At 51.1% G+C, this 24353-nt stretch overlaps 1 protein-coding gene across 3 annotated transcripts in view; it reads right to left on the minus strand.

Annotated features, from left to right (window-relative positions):
- The window catches only part of dock5 (dedicator of cytokinesis 5), a 211806-nt gene that overhangs the window by 101217 nt on the left and 86236 nt on the right, over positions 1 to 24353 (minus strand). For 2 of the 3 annotated variants that reach the window (XM_063057154.1, XM_063057153.1), the window contains exons 7-14: positions 23877 to 24012; positions 22432 to 22589; positions 19109 to 19190; positions 17292 to 17421; positions 11477 to 11549; positions 8899 to 9041; positions 7599 to 7724; positions 6781 to 6905 (exon numbers count right to left, since the gene is read on the minus strand). In XM_063057154.1, coding sequence (XP_062913224.1) covers positions 6781 to 6905; positions 7599 to 7724; positions 8899 to 9041; positions 11477 to 11549; positions 17292 to 17421; positions 19109 to 19190; positions 22432 to 22589; positions 23877 to 24012 — 973 coding nt within the window. The remainder of the gene's footprint in view (positions 1 to 6780; positions 6906 to 7598; positions 7725 to 8898; positions 9042 to 11476; positions 11550 to 17291; positions 17422 to 19108; positions 19191 to 22431; positions 22590 to 23876; positions 24013 to 24353) is intronic. The other variant, XM_063057155.1, reaches the window with a different exon arrangement.

Here is a 24353-nt window from a genome sequence, read left to right on the forward strand (position 1 = left end):
GATGGATAGATGGGAGGATGGGAGGATGGATAGATGGGAGGGTGGGAGGATGGATGGGATGATGGATGGATGGATGGGAGGATGGACAGATGGGAGGATGAATGGGTGGGAGGATGGATGGATGGGATGTATGGATGAGAGGATGGATGGATGGAAGGATGGATGGGAGGATGTATGGATGGGAGGATGGATGGATGGATGGACAGATGGATGGGAGGATGGATGGATGGATGGATGGGAGGATGGACGGATGGGAGGATGGACGGATGGGAGGATGGACGGGAGGGAGGATGGACGGGAGGGAGGATGGACGGGAGGGAGGATGGATGGATGGGAGGATGGATGGATGGATGGACAGATGAATGGGAGGATGGATGGACGGGAGGATGGATGGGAGGATGGATGGACAGATGGATGGATGGGAGGATGGATGGGAGGATGGATGGATGGGAGGATGGGAGGATGGATGGGATGATGGATGGATGGGTGGGAGGATGGATGGATGGGATGATGGATGGATGGATGGATGGATGGATAGACGGATGGATGGATGGGAGGGAGGATGGAAGGATGGATGAGAGAATAGATGGATGGATGGATGGATGGGAGAATAGATAGATGGTTGGATGGATGGGAGGATGGACAGATGGGAGGATGGACGGGAGGGAGGATGGACAGGAGGTAGGATGGATGGGAGGGAGGATGGACGGATGGGAGGATGGACGGGAGGGAGGATGGACGGGAGGGAGGATGGACGGGAGGGAGGATGGATGGATGGGAGGATGGATGGATGGATGGACAGATGAATGGGAGGATGGATGGACGGGAGGATGGATGGGAGGATGGATGGACAGATGGATGGAAGGATGGATGGGAGGATGGATGGGAGGATGGATGGATGGGAGGATGGGAGGATGGATGGGATGATGGATGGATGGGTGGGAGGATGGATGGATGGGATGATGGATGGATGGATGGATGGATGGATAGACGGATGGATGGATGGGAGGGAGGATGGAAGGATGGATGAGAGAATAGATGGATGGATGGATGGATGGGAGAATAGATAGATGGTTGGATGGATGGGAGGATGGACAGATGGGAGGATGGACGGGAGGGAGGATGGACAGGAGGTAGGATGGATGGGAGGGAGGATGGATGGATGGGAGGATGGATGGACGGGAGGATGGATGGATGGACAGATGGATGGGAGGATGGATGGACGGGTGGATGGATGTGAGGATGGATGGACGGGAGGATGGATGGACAGATGGATGGGAGGGTGGATGGATGGAAGGATGGATGGGAGGATGGATGGATGGAAGGATGGATGGGAGGATGGATGGATGGGAGGACGGATGGATGGGAGGATGGATGGACAGATGGATGGAAGGATGGATGGATGGAAGGATGGATGGGAGGATGGATGGATGGGAGGATGGATGGATGGGAGGATGGATGGGATGATGGATCGATAGATGGAAGGATGGATGGGAGGATGGATGGATGGAAGGATGGAAGGGAGGATGGATGGATGGGAGGATGGACAGATGGGAGGATGGATGGACAGATGGATGGGAGGATGGATGGATGGGAGGATGGATGGGAGGATGGATGGGTGGAAGGATGGATGGGAGGATGGATGGATGGGAGGATGGATGGATGGGAGGATGGGAGGATGGATGGGCTGATGGATGGATAGATGGGAGAATGGATGGATGGGAGGATGGATGGATGGGAGGATGGATGGGATGATGGATCGATAGATGGAAGGATGGATGGGAGGATGGATGGATGGAAGGGAGGATGGATGGATGGGAGGATGGACGGATGGGAGGATGGATGGACAGATGGATGGGAGGATGGATGGATGGGAGGATGGATGGGTGGAAGGATGGATGGGAGGATGGATGGAAGGATGGATGGATGGAAGGATGGATGGGAGGATGGATGGATGGAAGGATGGAACGAAGGATGGATGGGAGGATGGATGGATGGGAGGATGGATGGATGGGAGGATGGATGGATGGGAGGATGGATGGATGGGAGGATGGATGAGATGATGGATCGATAGATGGAAGGATGGATGGGATGATGGATCGATAGATGGAAGGATGGATGGGAGGATGGATGGGTGGATGGATGGATGGGAGTATAGATGGATGGATGGATGGATGGGCGGACGGGAGGATGGATGGATGGATGGACAGATGGATAGGAGGATGGATGGATGGGTGGATGGATGGAAGGATGGATGGGAGGATGGATGGATGGATGGGAGGATGGATGGGAGGATGGATGGATGGATGGATGGGAGGATGGATGGATGGAATGATGGACGGATGGGAGGATGGACGGGAGGGTGGATGGACGGGAGGGAGGATGGATGGATGGGAGGATGGATGGCTGGATGGACAGATGGATGGGAAGATGGATGGATGGGTGGATGGATGGGAGGATGGATGGATGGGAGGATGGATGGACAGATGGATGGGAGGATGGATGGATGGAAGGATGGATGGGAGGATGGATGGATGGGAGGATGGATGGGAGGATGGATGGATGGGAGGATGGGAGGATGGGAGGATGGGAGGATGGATGGGATGATGGATGGATGGACGGGAGGATGGACAGATGGGAGGATGAATGGGTGGGAGGATGGATGGATGGGAGGATGGATGGATGGGATGATGGATGGATGGGAGGATGGATGGATGGGATGATGGATGGATGGGTGGATGGATGAATGGGAGGATGGATGGATGGAAGGATGGATGGGATGATGGATGGATGGATGGATGGATGGATGGATGGATGGACGGGAGGATGGATGGATAGGAGGATGGATGGATGGATGGGAGGGAGGTTGGATGGATGGGAGGGAGGATGGATGGATGGATGGATGGATAGATGGGAGGATGGATGGATGGATGGATGGGAGGATGGATGGGATGATGGGAGGATGGATGGGAGGATGGATGGATGGATGGGAGAATAGATGGATGGATGGATGGATGGATGGGACGTTGGATGGATGGGAGGATGGATGGATGGATCGATGGGAGAATAGATGGATGGATGGATGGATGGATGGATGGGATGAAGGGTGGATGGATGGGTGGGTGGATGGATGGATGGGAGGATGGATGGATGGGAGGATGGATGGACAGGTGGATGGACGGGAGGATGGATGGGAGGATGGATGGATGGATGGATGGGAGGATGGACGGATGGGAGGATGGACGGATGGGAGGATGGACGGGAGGGAGGATGGACGGGGGGGAGGATGGATGGATGGATGGGAGGATGGATGGATGGATGGACAGATGGATGGGAGGATGGATGGACGGGTGGATGGACGGGAGGATGGATGGGAGGATGGATGGATGGGAGGATGGATGGATGGGAGGATGGGAGGATGGATGGGGATGGATGGATGGGAGGATGGACAGATGGGATGATGAATGGGTGGGAGGATGGATGGATGGATGGATGGGAGGATAGATGGGAGGATGGATGGATGGAAGGATGGATGGGATGATGGATGGATGGATGGATGGACGGGAGGATGGATGGATGGACGGGAGGATGGATGGATGGATGGATGGGAGGATGGATGGATGGATGGAAGGATGGATGGGAGAATGGATAGATGGATGGATGGATGGGAGAATAGATGGATGGATGGATGGATGGGAGGATGAGAGGATGGATGGGAGGATGGATGGATGGGAGGATGGATGGATGGATGGATGGGAGGATGGATGGAAGGATGGATGGGAGGATGAATGGATGGGAGGATGGATGGATGGATGGGAGGATGGGAGGATGGATGGGATGGATGGATGGATGGATGGGAGAATAGATGGATGGATGGATGGATGGATGGGAGGATGGATGGATGGGAGGATGGATGGATGGATGGACAGATGGATGGAAGGATGGATAGGAGGATGGATGGATGGATGGGAGGATGGGAGGATGGATGGAAGGATGGAAGGATGGATGGGAGGATGGGAGGATGGATGGAAGGATGGATGGGAGGATGGATGGATGGATGGATGGATGGGAGGATGGGAGGATGGGAGGATGGATGGGAGGATGGATGGATAGATGGGAGGATGGACGGAAGGATGGATGGATGGGAGGATGGATGGGAGGATGGATGGATGGGATGATGGATGTGAGGATGGATGGGAGGATGGACAGATGGACGGATGGGTGAATGGACGGATGGGTGAATGGATGGATAGGAGGATGAATGGGAGGATGGAAGGATGGGTGGATGGACGGATGAGTGGATGGAATATGAATCTGATCCTGAGAAAATGGAACTCTGTCAAATTCCTCCCAGATCACAAATGTCAGGGCCAGAACAGGTCATTCTGCCCTTTGCTAGGCAACCATGACTCTATCCTAATGTTCTTTTCCTACTCTCCCTCTCAGACTTTTTAATAATTTTTGTGTTTAGGAATGTAGCTACCTTCTTCGCTCTAGCACTGGGAGACTTTGGCCCTGTTGGAACCACCGTTCTTAAAAATATAATACTTTTATAAGATTTATACTTTAACAAACTGATGTCCTGCATTTTTCACAGAGTGGTGGTTCATCCCCTCTCTGCTTCTCCATCCTCTGAGTGAAGAAACTTCTCCTCATTCTTTTGCTCTGTATCCTGATACACTGAGCCCTGTTTCTGGACCCTCCAGCCAGAGAGAAGGTCATTCCCATATCAGTCTGCTGAATCCGTTCAAAATGTTGTAAGTTTGGACAACCTTGGGTTGTTTTCTCTGGATTGGCAGAGACTGGGGGAGATCTGATAGAGGCATATAAGATTACTAAAAGCACAGATAAGAGTAGACAGCTGATATCCTTCTCTCAGGGTCAAAATGTCTAAGATGAGAGGGTGTGCATTTTAGGTGAGAGACAGGAAGTTCAAAGGAGACACGCGGGGCATTTTAGCTTTACACACCGACAGTGGTGGGTGCCTGGAATGTTCTACCGTGGTGACGGCAGAGGCAAGCACAATGGAACGGTTAAGAAGTTCTTAGCTGGGCACATGAATTGCAGAGAATGGAAGGACATGGACGTTGTATAGATAGAAGGGATTAGTTCAGTTAGGCTTTTGACTACTAGTTTAATCATGGAAACTGGGTGGCAAGGCGGAGATGCGTCTCTACCAAAGGAGGTGTAATGTGTCCTTCCCTCCGCTAGCCTGCAGGTCACCCTTGGGCAAGGTGTAGCACCTGCTTAGCCCCCTGATCAGGGTCATGTGAAGCCATGGGTGCAGGTGGTGGATGGTCGTATGAGCAGCTGGTGCAGATCACAAGTCCTGGTTATGTGACCACTGGCGCCAGGCAGACAATCTCTGAAGAGTATTGATAATGGCTGGGGTCACCCATCTTGTAAAGACACTGCCCAGAAGAAGGCAATGGCAAAGCTCTTCTGTAGAAAATTTGCCAAGAGCGATCAAGGTCATGGAAAGACCATGATCACCCATGTCATACGACACAACACATAAGGAACAAATGAATCATGGGAAAGTTTCAGTGGGATTTGGACAATTGGGACCAGCAGACATGGGCACCTTGGTCAGCATGGGTCAAAGGACCCCTTCCTGTGTTGTACTGTTTGATGATCCGAAACCCGAGTGAACTCAGGTTGGCTTGATGTCTCCTCACATGACAGTCCTGTCGATGAGGAATCGGTCCGGTACACCTCAGACAAGGATAGGACAGACAGTCACCTCTAGCATGGGATTCTTTGAACAACCTAACATCTCCTTCCATATTGCCCCCAATTACTCCCCACCTCCCGAGGGGATTCTTCGATCTTACTCTCCGCTCATGGGCAGTGAAAGTGAGTCCATAGGTTGCAGGAACTTTTCAGTGATGGGACGAGTGAAGCTGAGTGAAGTTATCCCCTTTGGTTCAAGACCCTGTTGGTTGAGGGATAATAACTGCTCCTGAACCTGGTGGTGTGGGTCCTGATAGCAACAGAGAGAAGAGAGCATGACTCTTCAACACACATCAAAGTGCTGGTGAGTGCAGCAGGCCAGGCAGCATCTCTAGGAAGAGGTACAATCGACGTTTCGGGCCGAGAAAGTCGACTGTATCGCTTGCTAGAGATGCTGCCTGGCCTGCTGCGCTCACCAGCAACTTTGATGTGTGTTGCTTGAATTTCCAGCATCTGCAGAATTCCTCATGTTTGTGTTTATGACTCTTTTCAACATTGGTTGTTTGTCAGTCTTTGTGTGTAAACTTTCAACGATTCTATTGTCTTTCTTTGTATCTACTGCGAATACCCACAAGGAAATGAATCCCAGGGTTGTACATGATGTCATGTATTAGTTTGATAATACATTTACTTTGAACTTTGAAAGAGTAGACAGTTAAAACTTTTTTGCCAAAGTGGAAGGAACAATAGAGGGCCTAAACTTAAGGTGAGAAGAGGGGAAATTTAAAGGAGACGTGTGGGAAAACTTTATTTTTACACCAAAAGTGGTGGATGCCTGGAACGTGCTGCTTGGGAAGGTGGTGGAGTAGGTATATTAAGAGGTTATTAAGACAGCCACATGAACGGGCAGAGATATAGATCATGTGAAGCTGGATGGGATTAGTTTGGCTCAGTATCATGGTCAACACAAGCATGATGGGCAGAAGGGCCTGTCGCTGTTCTCTGTGGGACCATCACACTGGTGCTTAGCTGTCCTTTCCTTCCCTGCGGGGTGGACGATGGATAAGGAAGAGGGGGTGACTCAGGTACCCAACCCTCGCACTGTACCTCGATCCGATTACCATCCTCGTCGTACACCCCCATGGTCACCTCGACGTTCTTTGGCGTTTTCTTCTTCCCCTTATCGAATTCCCCTTGCACCAGGGTGATGTAGATATCATTTCGGACGTCACCTGGAACGAAAAGCGGGTGGGGGGGTGGGTGAAGGGCAGACGTCATCACAACTTGTCGGGGGCACGGTCCCTCTCCGTGCAGACGAAGCCCATCACCGCACGTACAGAGATGCGTGCATGGGTCTCACATAACCCGGTACGTGCGCATCCTGTTGCACATCCACCCCTACGCTGGTGAGTCCTCAGGGCCAGCGTACCCTAGCGCAAGCCTAGTGCTCGTGTATCGGAGCGTGCACCCAGGGCCAGCGTACCCTAGCGCAAGCCTAGTGCTCGTGTATCGGAGCGTGCACCCAGGGCCAGCGTACCCTAGCGCAAGCCTAGTGCTCGTGTATCAGAGCATGCACCCAGGGCCAGCGTATGCTCAGAGTTCACGTAACTCAGCGCACATCCAGGGCTAGCGTATCCCAGCACACACTCGAGCTCACATAATTTGGCGCGTACCCAGGGCTTACGTAACTTACCTCATACCCAAGGCCAGCGGACCCTAGCATGTGTTCGGTGTGGGCACCCAGATTATTGCGTATCCCAGTGTACACCCTCTCATAATCTGGCGCACGAACACCCCAGGGTATGTGCACCCAGCACTGTCCCAGATCTCGCTTATTGCAGGCTATACTAAGCATGGAATGAGAGGACTTAAAACGAAGACCCCCCCCCCCCACCCACCCCCACCCCGGTCACAGGCGCCCTCACCTGGAAGGACGATTTCCGGGAATCCCATTTTCCGGACCACTGCCGTCGACCTGTCAACCAAGTGTGGGAAGTCCTTGTGGACCTGCTGGATGTCACCAGGAAGGAGCTTCATCGAGACCCAGAGGCCTGGGTCAGACCCGAGGGGTTAACATTGGGGAAAGACACATGTTATCCAGGTTGTGTGCACCAGAACAACTTACTCCGTCTCTGAACTTGTCCCCATTCTCCGGAAGCCCACTTACTCAACCCATCACCCTCCTCCCACTTCCCTGATGTGATTTAACACTTTCTGCTTCACAAATTTCCTCAGCTCCAGCACTCCTTTGGTTGCAGGACACATCCACATAGAGCCATAGAGCAATACAGCATAGAAACAGGTCCTCCGGCCCAACTAGTCTGGCACAAACTATTATTCTGCCTAGTTCCATCGACCCTTACCTGGACTACAGCTCTTCAAACCCCTCCCATCCACGTACCTATCCAAACTTCTCTTCAATGTTGAAATCAAACCCATATCCGTCACTTCCACTGGTAGCTCGTCCCACCCTCTGACCTTTCACCCTTAACCTATGCTCTCTTACCCGCGGGAGCTCCAGAAACCGGGGTTCTGTCGTTCACTCAGCTGCTCCCTGCGTGGAGTTTGACATTGGAACTGGCTTGTTATTGCACGTGTGGGAGATACAGTGGAAAACTTGTGCTTGTCTGCCAGTCACTCCTCACACAAGCAATACCCAAGGAGAACAGAATAGTGAATATCATGACCAACGCACACACAATGCTCAGCAGGTCAGGCAGCATCTATGGAGGGGGATAAACAGCTGATGTTTCGAGCTGAGACCCTTCATCAGGATACGAAAGCCTAAAACGGCAACTGTCTATCAACATCAACATGAGAAATGGGAGGGAGAGAAGATGGAAATTGTAAAGGGTGACACAGCAAGAAATACTGCTGTGTTTATTCAGTCTTCCTGCCCCTTCTTTTCCAGTCCTGATGAAGGGTCTCGGCCCAAAACGTGGACTGTTTATTCCTTTCCACAGATGCTGCCTGAGCTGCTGAGTTCCTCTAGGCCTTTGCGCGTGTTGTTCAGGTCAAAGAAAGTGGTTTCCTCTCTGTCAACCTTACTACCCCCGCACCTTCTGAAACTCCCTGATCCATTTAACCCTTCGTTAGTTCTCTACTGGGAAGCCGCACCACTGAATTTGACGTGGCATTCCATCCCAGCCCCACGCCGTTCTCTGTCCAGACTTCCCACTAACAGCCGGCTGCAGCCAGCAGACTGGCGCCAGGTACGGGACCTACCTTGGCCTTTGTGGTTGACCTCTTTGGCGGCAATAACTTTGTTAAAAACGGAGGTCAAGGGCTCGTTCTCGCCGATCACTCTGGAAGTCAGCAGAGGCGACATGATGAGCTGCCTCTGGCGGATGTACGTCTCCATCGCGATCCTGCGGAACAGAACACAGCAGAGTCTCCACAGAGTAGATCCACGGCCGCTGGGGCACCCCCTCCGGCTGAACGACACCACCTTACCGGGATCAATCCACTCGGAACATCCCAAGCGGTGCCTTTGACGACAAGAGCACCAGAACACCCAGCCGTAACGGCAAACCTCTACAGACGTACTGTTGGACATGATGGAGTACCTTCAGCCCAGCCTGGTTTTCTGCCTAGTCCCATCTACCTACTACCCTCCATACCTCTCCTATCCAAGTAACTTGTACATGTGGAAAATTCTGGACAATGTTTCTCACCACCTTGGCTGAACAGAGCAGCACTTTCAGTAATAGACTAAGACAACTGTGCTGCTCCAAAGATGCTGTATGAGGTCATTCTTACCCTCGGCCATTAGGCTCTGTAATGAGCCAACCTGTAGCCGGAGAAGTGATGACCCCCCTCATATTAGACCTTTTGAGATAACTTATTTTTTACTCTTTCTACTTCACTTCTAATATTTATATCTGTGCACTTGTAATGCTATTGTGACACTGTAATTTCCTTTGGGATCAATAACGTATCTATCTAACTATCCAAATTCCTCGTAAAATTTTACAATCAAAACCACATGCACTGCTTCCACTGGCAGCTCGTTCCACACTCTCATCACCCTCTGAGTGAAGAAGTTCCCCCTCAGATTCCCCTTAAACATTTCACCTTTCACCCTTAACCTCTGAGTGAAGAAGATTCCCCTAAGGTTCCCCTTAAATGCTTCACCTTTCACCCTGAACCTATGAGTGAAGAAGATTCTCCTAAGGTTCCCCGTCTGCGTGAGATGTGGGACTTTCGAGAGACTTTGAACTTTTTACTGTGCCATGGACTGTTCTTCATCGAGTTATGGTATTGTTGCACTGTTGTAACTATATGTTATAATTATGTGGTTTTTGTTAGTTTTTCAGTCTTGGTCTGTCCTGTGTTTCTGTGATATCACACCGGAGGAATATTGTATCATTTCTTAATACATGCAATACTAAATGACAATAAAAGAGGACTGTGTGTCTTCATAATCTAAAATACTTCACCTTTCACCCTTAACTTATGAGTGAAGATCTTTCACCCTTTACCCCTGAATGAAGAAAACTCCCCTCAGGTTCCCCTTAAATATTTCACCTTCTTTTACCCCGCACTTTGGGTGAAACTAGTTCCGCACCTCTCCAGAATTTTAAAACACCCTCCCTCAGATCCCCGGACCTGTTAATTCCTTTTATACATTGTCCAGGCTCTACAATCACACCTCCTCCTTTTCCACATAACCAAAAGATCTCATCCCTGTAAATTATTTTGAAAGAATATAAATTCTCTGGGAAGAGGCTTGAGGGTCTTGTGCTACCAAAACTGGACAAAAGACTGCAGTTGTAGCTGAGCCAGCCTCAGGAAGGTTTTCTTATAAAGCCCAAAGACCTATCAATTCCAGGGTGGAAATCACTAATACGAAGGGGCATAACTTTACGCTGACTGGAGGAATGTTTGGGGGAGGGGATGTCAGCAGTAGGTTTTTTACATAGGGAGGGGTGAGTGCTTTGCCGGGGGTGGTGGTAGGGTCAGATACAGTAGGGATCATGGATAGGCACACGGATGAAGGAAAAATGGAGGATTATGTGGGAAGGAAGCATCAGGTTGATCTTGGAGTAGATTAAATGGTCGGCACAGCGTGGAGTGAAGGGCCTGTACTGTGCTGTAATGTTTTATGTTCTACAATATCATGCACTTTCAATGAACTGTGCATATCTACCCCAAGACCCCTCCATTCCTGGATCCCTTTTTGAATTTTGCCCTTTAGTTTATATCACCTCTCCTCCCTCTTCCTATCATAAATTCAGCTTTTCAGCATTAAATTTCATCTGCCACTGAAATGCTCAATCCTACAATCTGTCTCTATCCCCCTGACACTCATCACCATCCATCTCACAGTGTTACACCCCTTCCAAATTGAGAAATGAACCAACCATTGATGAACCAGTGAGATATTAACCAATGAATGAGGAGCTGGTGAGATGTGAACCAATGAATGATGAGCTAGTGTGATGTGAACCAATGAATGATGAGCTGGTGTGATGTGAACCAACGAATGAGGAGCTGGTGAGATGTGAACCAATGAATGATGAGCTGATGTGATGTGAACCAATGAATGATGAGCTGGTGAGATGTGAACCAATGAATGATGAGCTGGTGAGATGTGAACCAATGAATGAGGAGCTGGTGAGATGTGAACCAATGAATGAGGAGTTGGTGAGATGTGAACCAATGAATGAGGAGCTGGTGAGATGTGAGCCAATGAATGAGGAGCTGGTGAGATGTGAACCAATGAGAACCTGGTGAGATCTGAACCAATGATTGAGGAGGCAGTGATCTGTTTTGTGAGTGGATGACAAGATGTAATACTCACTGTTGGAAGGGAATAAAGTGCTGCTTCTCCTCGTCGTCAATCCTCCCACCGATCATGTCTGTAATGTCCATGACTTTAACAGAACACAAAGAGATCGCCAGTCAGCAGCTGTGCACGGGCAGGATCAGGACCTGTCCTCTGTTGTGCTGAAGGAGCTGCCTTCAGCCCTGGAACCACATTACCCTCCGTGCCTTTGACCCTGAGGTGTGGGAGTGGGGGAACGAGATGAGGGCAGGAAAGCCAGGGTCCCGGACTCCGTCTACAAAGCCTGCTGGTCTGCACGGCCAGTGACTCGAACACTGAATTCGCCAGATTATGGTAACGTCTTCCCCTCGGTCCCTTTTCTTTCTCTTTCTGGTGTACCCAGAGTCCATCACCCAGCCCTTCCTCCTCCTCCACCCACTCCATCTGCCCCTTTGCACATTGCTCTGCCCAACATTGTGGGCACGCTGTGTTGGCGTTGGAATGCGTGGCGACACTTCTGTGCCCGCGCACGGCGACATCCTCACATCCTTGGCTGTTCTGGTTGATTGCAGGATCAGAGGTGGAGAGTGGTAGCAACGTTAAATTCCTCGTTGCTGTCATGGCAGAGGATCTGTCCCGGGCCCAGCACGACAGTGCAATTACGAAGTAAGTGCCTCTGCTTCCTTAGGAGTTTCAAAAGATTTAGCATGACATCCAAAACTTTGACAAACTTCTACAGATGTGTGGTGGAGAGTACATTGACTGGTTGCATCACAGCCTGGTATGGGAACACCAATGCCCTTGAAGGGAAAATCCTACAAAAAGCAGTGGACATGGCCCAGCCCATCACGGGTAAAGACCTCCCCACCATCGAGCTCATCTACACGAAACATTGTCGCGGGAAAGCAGCATCCATCATCAGGGACTCCTACCACCTGGACATACTCTCTTGCCACTGCTGCCATCAGGAAGAAAGTACAGAAGTCTCAGGACCCACACCACCATGTTTGGGAAGAACCATCAGGCTCTCGAATGAAAGGGGATAACTTCAGTTGCCCCAACACTGAAATGTTCCCAAACCTGTGGACTCACTTCCAAGGACTCTTCATTTCGGGTTCTCAGTACTTATTGCTTATTGGATGCATGGCAACTCTGGCAGGGTCTGCAGGACATTACTTCCTACAAAGCGAAACCCAATAGCATGAATAGTAGCGATGCTTCACTACCAGATGAACTCAATGCCCTCTATGCCCACTTTGAAAGGGAGAACACATCCACAGCTGTGAAGATCCCTGCTGCACCTGATGACCCTATGATCTCCATCTCAGAGGCCGATGTGAGGCTGCCTTTAAAGAGAATGAACCCTCGCCAGGTGGAAGGTCCCGATGGAATACCTGGTAAGGCTCTGAAAACCTGTGCCAACCAACTGGCGGGAGTATTCAAGGACATTTTCAACCTCTCACTGCTATGGGCCGAATTTCCCACTTGCTTCAAAAAGGCAACAATTATACCAGTGCCTAAGAAGAATAATGTGAGCTGCCTTAATGACTATCACCCAGTAGCACTCACATCTACAGTGATGAAATAATTTGAGAGGTTGGTCATGACTAGACTGAACTCCTGCCTCTGCAAGGACCTGGACCCATTGCAATTTGCCTATCACCACAATAGGTCAATGGCAGACGCAATCTAAAAGGCTCTCCACACGGCGTTAGACCACCTGGACAACACAAAGACCTACGTCAGGATGCTGTTCATCGACTATAACTCAGCATTTAACACCATCACTCTCACAATCCTGATTGAGAAGTTGCTGAACCTGGGCCTCTGTACCTCCCTCTGCAATTGGATCCTCGACTTCCTAACAGGAAGACCACAATCTGTGAGGATTGGTGTTAGCATATCCTCCTCACTGACGATCAACACTGGTGCACCTCAAGGGTGTGTGCTTAGCCCACTGCTCTGTTCTCTCTATACCCATGACTGTGTGGCTAGGCATAGCTCAAATACCATCTATAATTTTGCTGATGATACAACCATTGTTGGTAGAATCCCAGGTGGTGACGAGAGGGCATACAGGAGTGAGATATGCCTACTAGTGGAGTGGTGCCACAGCAACAACCTAGCTCTCAACGTCAGTAAGACGAAAGAGCCAATTATGGACTTCAGGAAGGGTAAGACGAAGGAACACATACCAATCCTCATAGAGAGATCAGAAGTGGAGAGAGTGAGCAGCTTCAAGTTCCTGGGTGTCAAGATCTCTGAGGATCTAACCTGGTCCCAACATACCGATGCAGTTATAAAGAAGGCAAGACAGTGGCTATACTTTATTAGGAGTTGAGATCTGGTATGCCAAAAAATACACTCAAACACTTCTGTAGATGCACCATGGAGAGCATTCTGACAGGCTGCATCACTGTCTGGTATGGAGGGGCTACTGCACAGGACCGAAAGAAGCTGCAGAGGGTCATAAATCTAGTCAGCTCCATCTTGGGTAATAGCCTACAAAGTTCCCAGGACATCTTCATGGGAGTGGTGTCTCAGCAAAGCAGTGTCCATTATTAAGGACCTCCAGCACCCAGGGCATGCCCTTTTCTCACTGTTACGGTCAGGTGGGAGGTACAGAAGCCTGAAGGCACACGCTCAGCGATTTAGGAACAGCTTCTTCCCCTCTGCCATTTAATTCCTAAATGGTCATTGAACCCTTGGACACTACCTCACTTTTTTTAATATACAGTATTCCTTTGACAACAGCATCCGCAGATTATTTTGTGTTTGTGTTTTTTTTTGCACGTTTTTTAATCTATTCAATATATGCATACTGTAATTTATTTATTTATTTTCTCTCTCTCTCTCTCTCTGCTAGGTTATGTATTGCATTGAACTGCTGCTAAGTTAACAAATTTCACATCACATGCCAGCGATAATAAACCCAATTCTGATTTTATATATTATTATTTCTTTCTTTCTGTATCTGCTCAGTTTGTGTCTTTTGGACAAGACAAAGGTTGAATGCTGAAGTTGATGCAGTCTTTCATTGATATTACTATGGATTTATTGAGTATGCCCACAAGAAAATGAATCTCAGGATTATATGTGGTGACATATATGTACTTTGATAATAAATTTACGTTGATCTTTGAATAAGGCAAATACGCATTTCACTGTACACGTGATAGATAACTCTGAGATCTGAACCTGTACGTCAAAACTCCAGTGAAACATGTTGTTTGTATGATTGACCAACACAATCTGAGGGGTCAGGGTGCAAGTGTCACCACACTTCGAGCACCAACACAGCATGCCCACCACTAACTGACCTGTACGTCTACGGAATGTGGGAGAACCTGGGGGAAACACACATAGTCATGGCGAGGACAAACTCCTTATAGACAGTGGCAGGAATTGAACTCTGATCACTGGTGCTGTAACAGCAGAACTGCCACATTAGCCTGTCGCTACCCATCACCTCCCAGCCTCAGTCACTATTCCCAATCTCCCCTCCTCCATCTACCCATCACCCCTCCTCACCCGGATCCACCCATCACCTCGCAGCCTCAGTCACTATTCCCACTCTCCCCTCTTCCATTTACCTATCACCCCCTCACCAGGATCCACACATCACCTCCCAGCCTCAGTCACTATTCCCATTCTCCCCTCCTCCATTTACCTATCACCCCTCCCTCACCCAGATCCACCCATCACCTCCCAGCCTCAGTCACTATTCCCACTCTCCCCTCCTCCATTTACCTATCACCCCCTCACCCGGATCCACCCATCACCTCGCAGCCTCAGTCACTATTCCCAATCTCCCCTCCTCCATTTACCTATCACCCCCTCACCCGGATCCACCAATCACCTCCCAGCCTCAGTCACTATTCCCAATCTCCCCTCCTCCATCTACCTATCACCCCCTCACCCGGATCCTCCCATCACCTCCCAGCCTCAGTCACTATTCCCAATCTCCCCTCCTCCATCTACCTATCACCTCTCCCTCACCCGGATCCACCCATCACCTCCCAGCCTCAGTCACTATTCCCAATCTCCCCTCTTCCATTTACCTATCACCCCCTCACCTGGATCCACCCATCACCTCGCAGCCTCAGTCACTATTCCCATTCTCCCCTCCTCCATTTACCTATCACCCCCTCACCCGGATCCACCCATCACCTCCCAGACTCTGTCACTATCCCCACTCTCCCCTCCTCCATCTACCTATCACCCCCTCACCCGGATCCACCCATCACCTCCCAGCCTCTGTCACTATTCCCACTCTCCCCTCCTCCATCTACCTATCACCCCCTCACCCAGATCCACCCATCACCTCCCAGCCTCAGTCACTATTCCCACTCTCCCCTCTTCCATTTACCTATCACCCCCTCACCTGGATCCACCCATCACCTGCAGGTTCGTGCTCCACCCCTTCCCCTCACCGCTGTATTCCGGCTCTCTCCCCTCTATCTCCTCCAAGAGGACCTCAACTTTGTCGTAGGGTTTGGAGGCTTCTGTGCCTCACAGACCCAGAGGCCTATGGAGGCTGGGGTCAGGGCTTTACGCCTTGGGTTGTGGTATGGTCACCCGTGCCAAACAGGTCAAAGGGTAGAGGCCAGACCAAGAGTGGTCCACTGGTTATCCAGGATCGGGGGTTCAGCTCAGGGCTAACACCCCCGACTGGTAAAACAAAACTGTTATGCAAACAGCAATGAAACAACCTTAAAGAACCTTCAATGCTGCCCTAAATACCGGCGGTAAATGGGCAGTAAGCTGGTCTCCTCTATCACCCAGTGCGGATGAGGGCCTTGTTCTGAAATGTTGGCAGTCCATTCCCCACCCCCCCACCGTTCCGGTGTGACCCACGGAGCTCCTCCGGCTGTCACTGTGTGTGGCTCCGTGTCACCCCGTCCCGTCCTTCACGATGACAGCTGTCACACTGAGTAAACAGAAGGGATAAAATGCCTGCTGTGACACCCTCAGAGCATCTCCTGCACCCCCCAAAAGAACCTGAACAACCGCGGTCCCACCAGGGTCAAAGGCGCACGGGCCTGTGTGCACAAACATCGCATTATCCAGCTGTGATCCAGATGTGCTGATGTTTTACACTGCCTTTCGGACTTGCTGCAGCAGCCGGGGAGGAGGGGGGATGTCAGAGTAGAACGGCGAAGTGGGACAGATTTTTTGATTCGTAGGCCGGCGTCGGATCGACTCAGGTCACGGGTTCAAGGCCAGACCCAGGCCTTCACGCAACCTCGGCTGTCTTCCTCTGGAGCGACCCTGCAGGGTGGGGCTGCTGGCTGTCAGCTGCTCCCCTTGGGTGGATGTCAAAGATCCGCAGTGTTATTGAAGTTCCCACCCTCCTCGTTGGTTCCCTGTGGCCCATCGCTAATCCTTTAGCCACCCAGCCCTGGAACATCCAGCCTCCGGGGGAATGGCCCATGTACTGCAACAAGCCCCATCTTACACAAAGTGCTCAGAAATTCGAGTGTTTCTTTTTTCTCCTTTCTAGCTCAGCCTTCATTCCCGGTTGGAATTCCTTCTTGGACTGTGAAACACCATCGTTCCTCCTCAATCTCTCCCCTCCCAGAGACGTTGACTAATACTGGGAAAGGTTCCACTGCAGGCAGAACGTTACCCAGGAGACCAGGCAGTCAGCACGTTACCAAGTGAGTCACTGAAAAAGCCAGAGGAACTGAGCCTTGTTCCAAAAGGCAGAGTACAGCCCCGCAACATCTCACCAAATTCAGCTTCCGGGGGGTGGCGGGGAGGTACAACATCTCACACAGTCTTTGAGACTGGGTCACCCATGTCCCAAACTCGTCCTCACCCTCCCCCCACCGGCCGCCGGGGTACCTACCTGCCACCCCGAAGGGTCGGCGGAGACCGCACGTGTGCTTTTTGCCCTCTTTCAGTTCCATGTGTCCGACTCGGACGATCTGACACACCAGGCTGATCTTCAGTCGGATCAGGTCGCTGCTGCTGAGGTCCTGCGGGAAGGAGAGAAGACCGGGGTAGGAAATGTCTGGGAGAGGGGACCAGGAGTGGGAAACGTCTGGGAGAGGGGACCAGGGGTGGGAACCGTCTGGGAGAGGAGACCGGTGGTGGGAAATGTCTGGGAGAGGGGACCAGGGGTGGGAAACGTCTGGGAGAGGGGATCAGGGGTGGGAAATGTCTGGAAGAGGGGACCAGGGGTGGGAAACATCTGGAAGAGGGTAGAGGAGACCGGAGGTGGGAAACGTCTGGGAGAGGGAACCAGGGGTGGGAAATGTCTGGGAGAGGAGACCGGGGTGGGAAATGTCTGAGAGAGGAGACCGGGGTGGGAAATGTCTGGGAGAGGGGACCAGGGGTGGGAAACGTCTCGGAGAGGAGACAGGGTGTGGGAAACGTCTGGGAGAGGAGACCGGGGGTGGGAAACGTCTGGGAGAGGAGACAGGGTGTGGGAAACGTCTGGGAGAGGAGACCGGGGGTGGGAAATGTCTGAGAGAGGAGACCGGGGTGGGAAATGTCTGGGAGAGGGGACCAGGGGTGGGAAACGTCTCGGAGAGGAGACAGGGTGTGGGAAACGTCTGGGAGAGGAGACCGGGGGTGGGAAACGTCTGGGAGAGGAGACAGGGTGTGGGAAACGTCTGGGAGAGGAGACCGGGGGTGGGAAACGTCTGGGAGAGGAGACAGGGTGTGGGAAACGTCTGGGAGAGGAGACCGGGGGTGGGAAATGTCTGAGAGAGGAGACCGGGGTGGGAAATGTCTGGGAGAGGGGACCAGGGGTGGGAAACGTCTCGGAGAGGAGACAGGGTGTGGGAAACGTCTGGGAGAGGAGACCGGGGGTGGGAAACGTCTGGGAGAGGGGACCAAGGGTGAGAAACGTCTGGGAGAGGAGACCGAGGGCAGGAAACATCTGGGAGAGAAGACCAGGAATGGGAAATGTCTGGGAGAGAAGACCAGGAATGGGAAACGTCTGGGAGAGGGGACTGGGGGGTGGGAAACATCTGGGAGAGGAGACCAAGGGTGGGAAACGTCTGGGAGAGGAGACCAAGGGTGGGAAACGTCTGGGAGAGGAGACCAAGGGTGGGAAACGTCTGGGAGAGGAGACCAAGGGTGGGAAACGTCTGGGAGAGGGGACCAGGGGTGGGAAATGTTTGGGGGAGGAGACCAAGGGTGGGAAATAGCAGGGAGACTGCTCTTCTCCCCACCAGGGGTCTCTCCTCGCATGCTCCCCACCATGCTTCCCTGGAAGGTGCTTCCATGAGGAAAGGGGAACAAGAGCGGGAGGAGATGGGGTTATCTTTCCGTCCCTGATCCACTTTCCAACTGTGACCCACTGATCTCTGCTGTCAGAAACCAGGAGTGAGCTGGGATTTAATGTGTGGGGGGAGTATATCTGGAAATTTGTTCTCTTCCCTCCTCTATGGTTTTGAGGCCAGGTCTAAACACACCACACTGATCCCAGTACCAGAAACCCAACCCATCACCAGCTCTCAAACCCTGAACGGTTCTCAAAACACAACTATTCCTCACACCCCAACCAAACTCCAACAGATCTCTACACCCCAAGTGCCAACAATTCCCCAAACCCCAATCGATCCCCTCAAGCCCTGACCGACCCCCAAACCACGTCTAATCCTCTTTCCCACTACAAGTGTCCCAACTGTTCAACGGTCAATTGGTGAAACTTACAGTGAAAAGTGCCTCCAGTTTGTTGAGCCGCTCGATCTCCTTTGGCACTCCTGTTCTGCTCCACCGCACCAGATAGTTTTCACTGTAACACACATGTCCCTGGTCAGGCTTCACGGACTCAGCAACCACCCACCCACCTCCACGTCTGCTGCTCTACACATCTGGGCTCCAGTGTTCAGGACCCTGGGCACCTCTGTCCCCTCAACACAATATTAAACTCCCTCCAAGCAATGCAGCAGCATTACTGGGTTTCAGAGGTCAAAGGTAACCAGTTGCCCATGGTGACTGGAGGGGCAGATCTAACGTGCGCATCAGCAGTATTCGCAGGATCCGGGATGAGTGAGGAGCAGAGTGAGGATCACGTGGGGATGATTAATCGCCCTGTTCACGGATCATTGTGTGGAAGGTGTTGGGAAAGCACATGTCCCAATCGTCCATCAATTCCCGTCGGAAACAGACTCTTCAGTCCCCAGGCTTCTACATCACTCAATAAGATCGTGGCCAACCCATTACTTCAGCCAGTTACCAAAGCATGTGCTACCAGGCCGTGAGGAAACAATATGAGTCAGCTGCACCTTTCCTCATTCCCGGTCACGCACTGTTGAACTTGAACATAGGGTTGCCAACTGTCCTGTATTTGCCGGGACATCTCGTATATTGGGCTAAATTGGTTTGTCCCATATGGGACCACCCTTGTCCTGTATTTTCCCCGCTAAGGTAGGGCGATCCTATGAAACCTTTCGTGCCGAAATAGCATGAAGCGAAGAAGCAATTACCATTAATTTATATGGGAAAAATTTTTGAGCGTTCCCAGACCCAAAAAATAACCTACCAAATCATACCAAATAACACATAAAACCGAAAATAACACTAACATACAGTAAAAGCAGGAATGATATGATAAATACACAGCCTATATAAAGTAGAAATAATGTTTGTACAGTGTAGTCAGGAAGATGAAGGCAAAACCGATTTGTGGGAAAAAATTCGGTACGTACCCACATGCGCAGACAGGTGCCCGCGCAAGGCTTCATGGTCACAGTAGTCTTTCCTGGGGCAAAGTGTCCCAGGATTTGACTGCTACTTTTGTCCCTTATTTGGGAGTGAGAAAGTTGGCAACCCTAACTGTAAAATACATGTTGAGGTGAGTTTAACCCTACTTGAACACTCCCCCCCTCCCCCCCCCCCGGGTCGGCCGGTCCGCAAGAATATTGTTAATATTACACCGGTCCGTGGTACAAAAAAGGTTGGGGACCCCTATGTTACCATGTCCCTCGATTCCCTGAATATCCAGAAAACAGTCAGCTGCTTCAGTGGTTCGGGAACAGCGTCTGGGTTTCTGAATGGACACTGAACCCACAAACACTACCTCACTAATTTTTTTTTCTTTTTTTGCACTGCTTATTTAGTCTGACTTATATACATTTACTGTAATTTACAGTTACATTATTCTGTATTGCATCGTACTGCTGCCACAAAGACAACAAGTTTCACGACATGTGCCCGGGGTTCTGATTCATCTGAATGTGGCCTTGCACTCAACTGCAGCAAGGCTAGGAAACTGATTGTGGGCTTCAGGCAGGGTAAGGTGAGGGAAAATGCCCCGGTCCTCACTGAGGGGTCACCGGTTGAAAGGATGAGCAGTTTCAAGGTCCCTTTGTGTCATCGTTTCAGAGGGTCTATCTGGGCCCAGCACATAGATGCAACCGTGAAGAAGACAAGCCTGTGTCTTCACTTTGAATTTCAAGGAGATTCAGCATGTCAGCGGAGATTCTGACCAGCTTCTACCGATGCACAACGGAGAGCATTCAGACTGGCTGCAACTCGGCCTGGTGTGGAAATCTCAACGCACTGGAACGCAAGAGGCCACAGTGAGCGGCGGACTCCAGGCTACAGCTCCTCCCATCGTTGAGGACATCGACAAGAGATGATGTCTCAGGAAGGTGGCATTGATCATCACATCAGGAACCCTCTCAACGCTGCCATCAGGCAGAAAGTTTGGGAGCCTGAAGACCTACACATCAAGGATCAACAGCTTCTTCCCAACTGAAGACTGTTAACACCATCTCAGACAATCCTCCTTTTTCTCTCAACTTGAACTAATGTTGTTCTGTTTATTTTATTGTGCAAGTTATGTATAACATTGTGATAGCTGGGGGTGGTCACGGGGACAAGCTCCCAGTACCTATTAAATGCTCCCAATGGCGTGCATCTCAAATAGCCTCTGACAACCAAGTCCAACTCCAGGCCTTCACATGTGGCTTAGCTACTAAGCCCGATGGAACCATTTCTACTGACAGGAGAGGCAAAGGAGGGTTACTGGTTCCCTAAAACCAGTCGCTCCGGGCAGATGGGGTCATCAGCCGTGGTTGGCAGCTCATCTAGGAGAAGGAAAACTCTGATCTCAAGCCTCCACTACCTTGTGGTTATACCCACTCATGGGGACGGCTTTGGGAGTAAACCCCGAGGAAAAAAAATCCTGAGCTGGAGTTCCTAAGGCAGTCCTACATTGAGTTCAATGCTGACTGGCAACTCCTGCGATACCGCTGGTGCCAAACTGTATCAGTCTCTGCCGTTCCTTTGGGTTCATCAGATGCATGGAGAGGGGGAGCCTGCTGTATGGGCAACAGCTTGCTCTCTGTGTAGTATTGTCCTGGTTTGTATATTGAGACAGCTAAGATACAACGGCCATGGTCGGCCCTGACCAACGGAGGCCTCCTCCTGATGTATAATTTATGGTAATTTAATTTTACATTAATTTATGTTGGCTATGTACTGTCCCCTTGCTGCCAAAAGATAGTCTTCATGGTCTTTATGCCCTGGGGATGTTAATTTGAAATATATCAGTCCTCATCGTGAAAAAGCCCAGTGGTGGGATCTCCACAACAGTCTCCGACATAAAATTCCAAGGACTCATTTTCCATTCCCAATTCTGACTCCCCCTCACCCTTTCCCTTCTCCTCAGTGGCCCATCGCTTTCCTCTGGTCCCTCTCCTCCTTCCTTTTCACCCATGGTCCACCTTCCTCCCCCTCCTTCTTCTTCAGCCCCTTACTTCTTCCTCCCATCACCACTCGCCTGACTTCACCTATCACCCGCCAGCTTCGCCGCTGCTCCCCCACCCTTCTCATTCTGGCTTCTGTCCCCTTTCCTGATGAACCGTCTCAGCCCAAAATGTCAGATGCTTATTCCCCTCTTTGGATGCTGCATGACCTGAGATCCTCCAGCATTCTGTGTGGGTTATCTCTGGACCTCCAGCGTCTGCAGAATGCCTTGTGCTGACGATTCCCCAGCCCAGGCCTCAGTGCCGAGGGGAATTACGTACCTGATGAACTCCGACTGAACGGGGTCGTACAGTGACATCAGCAGCTCGGCGTCCTCACCGATGTTACACACGAAGTTCTTCAGGTTGACGTAGAGGCTGTAGGTGTGGGTGCTGCTGAATATGGACTGGCGCCTCACCTCCATGCTGTGGATTCTGGACTGGGAAAGGGAGAGAGGGAGAGAGGGAGACACGGATGGGTAAATGAATTGGGTAACTGCACGATTCAGGACTGCAACCATCGCTGATCTGTGCCAGTCAGGCAGCTCTTGGTATCTCTAGAAACTTGACATCCCACACCTCAGACAGCCTGACGCCAAGCCTAACATCTCAGTGCCGCACAGGGAAGTCCTTTAGCTGGGTGGAAGACCATGAGACTCAGGAGACGAATTCGGCTATTCAGCCCGTCGTCTACTCCACCATTCGATCATGGCTGATTTATTATCCTTCCCAAACACTTTCTCCTGTCCCCTTCGTGTATCTTTTGATCAAAAACCTTCTCAGCCTCCTTATTAAATATACCAAAGTGATTTGACCTCCACAGCTGTCTGTAGCAATGAATTCCACAGATTGACCACCTCCCGCCCCCAGCTAAGGAAATTCCTCCTCATCTCTGTTCTAAAGGGACATCTCTCTATTCTGAGGCTGTGCCCTCTGGTCCGAGACTCCCCCGTTATAGAGAACATCCCCTCCTTATCCACTGTATTCAATATTCAATAGCATTCAATGAGATTCCCCCCTCATTCTTCCAAACTCTGGCGAGTACAGGCCCAGAGCCATCAAACACTCCTCGTCCATTAACCCTTTCATATCTGGCATTCTTTTTGTCATCCTCCTCTGGTCCCTCTCAATGCTAGCACATCCCTTCTCAGATTAGGGGCCCCAAACAGCTCACCATACTCCAAATGTGGTCTGACCAATGCCTTATAAAGCCTCAACATTACATCTTTGCTTTTGTATTCTAGTCCAAGCACTGGAGGCAGCTTTTAACCCATCAACCCACAAGTCTTTGGAATGCACTCGGGGCAAATCGGCTGCATTCACGGGGTGAGTCTGCAAACTCCACGCAGACAGCACCATAGGTCAGGACTCAGCCCGGATCTCTGGTGCCGCGCAGCAGAACCCCTACCAGCTGTACCATCTCACTACTTGGGAGGGTCGCAGTAGAACTGTTCCTACACATCTTATACTCCGAGATTATCAGCTCAACACGACCCCTCTGACTGTGTTGTGTGCTTGTGCAGAAACACAGAAGCCCCACACCCAGTGAACAGGCGATTCCACCAAACAGCATGTGGTCCGAGGACAGGAATCTGAGATTTTGTTCTCCACAGCACAAAATGCCGCGTGGGGCAATCTGCCAGTGGGTTGACAGGAATGGCGGCCACCTTGGTTTGCCCTGCGTGTCCGAGGGGTGGTGGACCGGGAAGTAGGAAAGGTAAATCTACCTTCTCCTCCTGGATTCGCTCATCGATTCCTCGGGAAATAGACTCATGAGCCTTGAAGAGTGTGATGGTGCTGGTCTGATCGGGGTCGAGAACGTTGCCGTCTTCATCTCGTACCACCAGGTCTAGGCCGAGGATTCTGAAAGGCAGCAAAACAGAGGGAGCTGATTACAAGATTCGGTGGGGTGGTGGGGCGGGGGGGGAAGACATTTAAAACTGTGAGGCAGCATGGTAGTGTAGCTGTTACAGTGCTAGCGGTCTGGGTTCGATTCCCGCTACTGTCACTAAGGAAACCCCGAGACCGTGTGGGTTTCCTCCGGGTGCTCCGGTTTCCTCCCACATTCCGAAGACGAGCAGGTCAGTAGGCTAATTGGTCACATGGTGTAATTGGGTGACACCAGCTCACTGGGCCAGAAGGGCCTGTTACCGTGCTGTATCTCTAAATAAACAGACAAACAAACAAAACAACACACACAAAAG

This window comes from Mobula hypostoma, chromosome 8, assembly GCF_963921235.1.
Source record: "Mobula hypostoma chromosome 8, sMobHyp1.1, whole genome shotgun sequence".
Classification (NCBI taxonomy): domain Eukaryota; kingdom Metazoa; phylum Chordata; class Chondrichthyes; order Myliobatiformes; family Myliobatidae; genus Mobula; species Mobula hypostoma.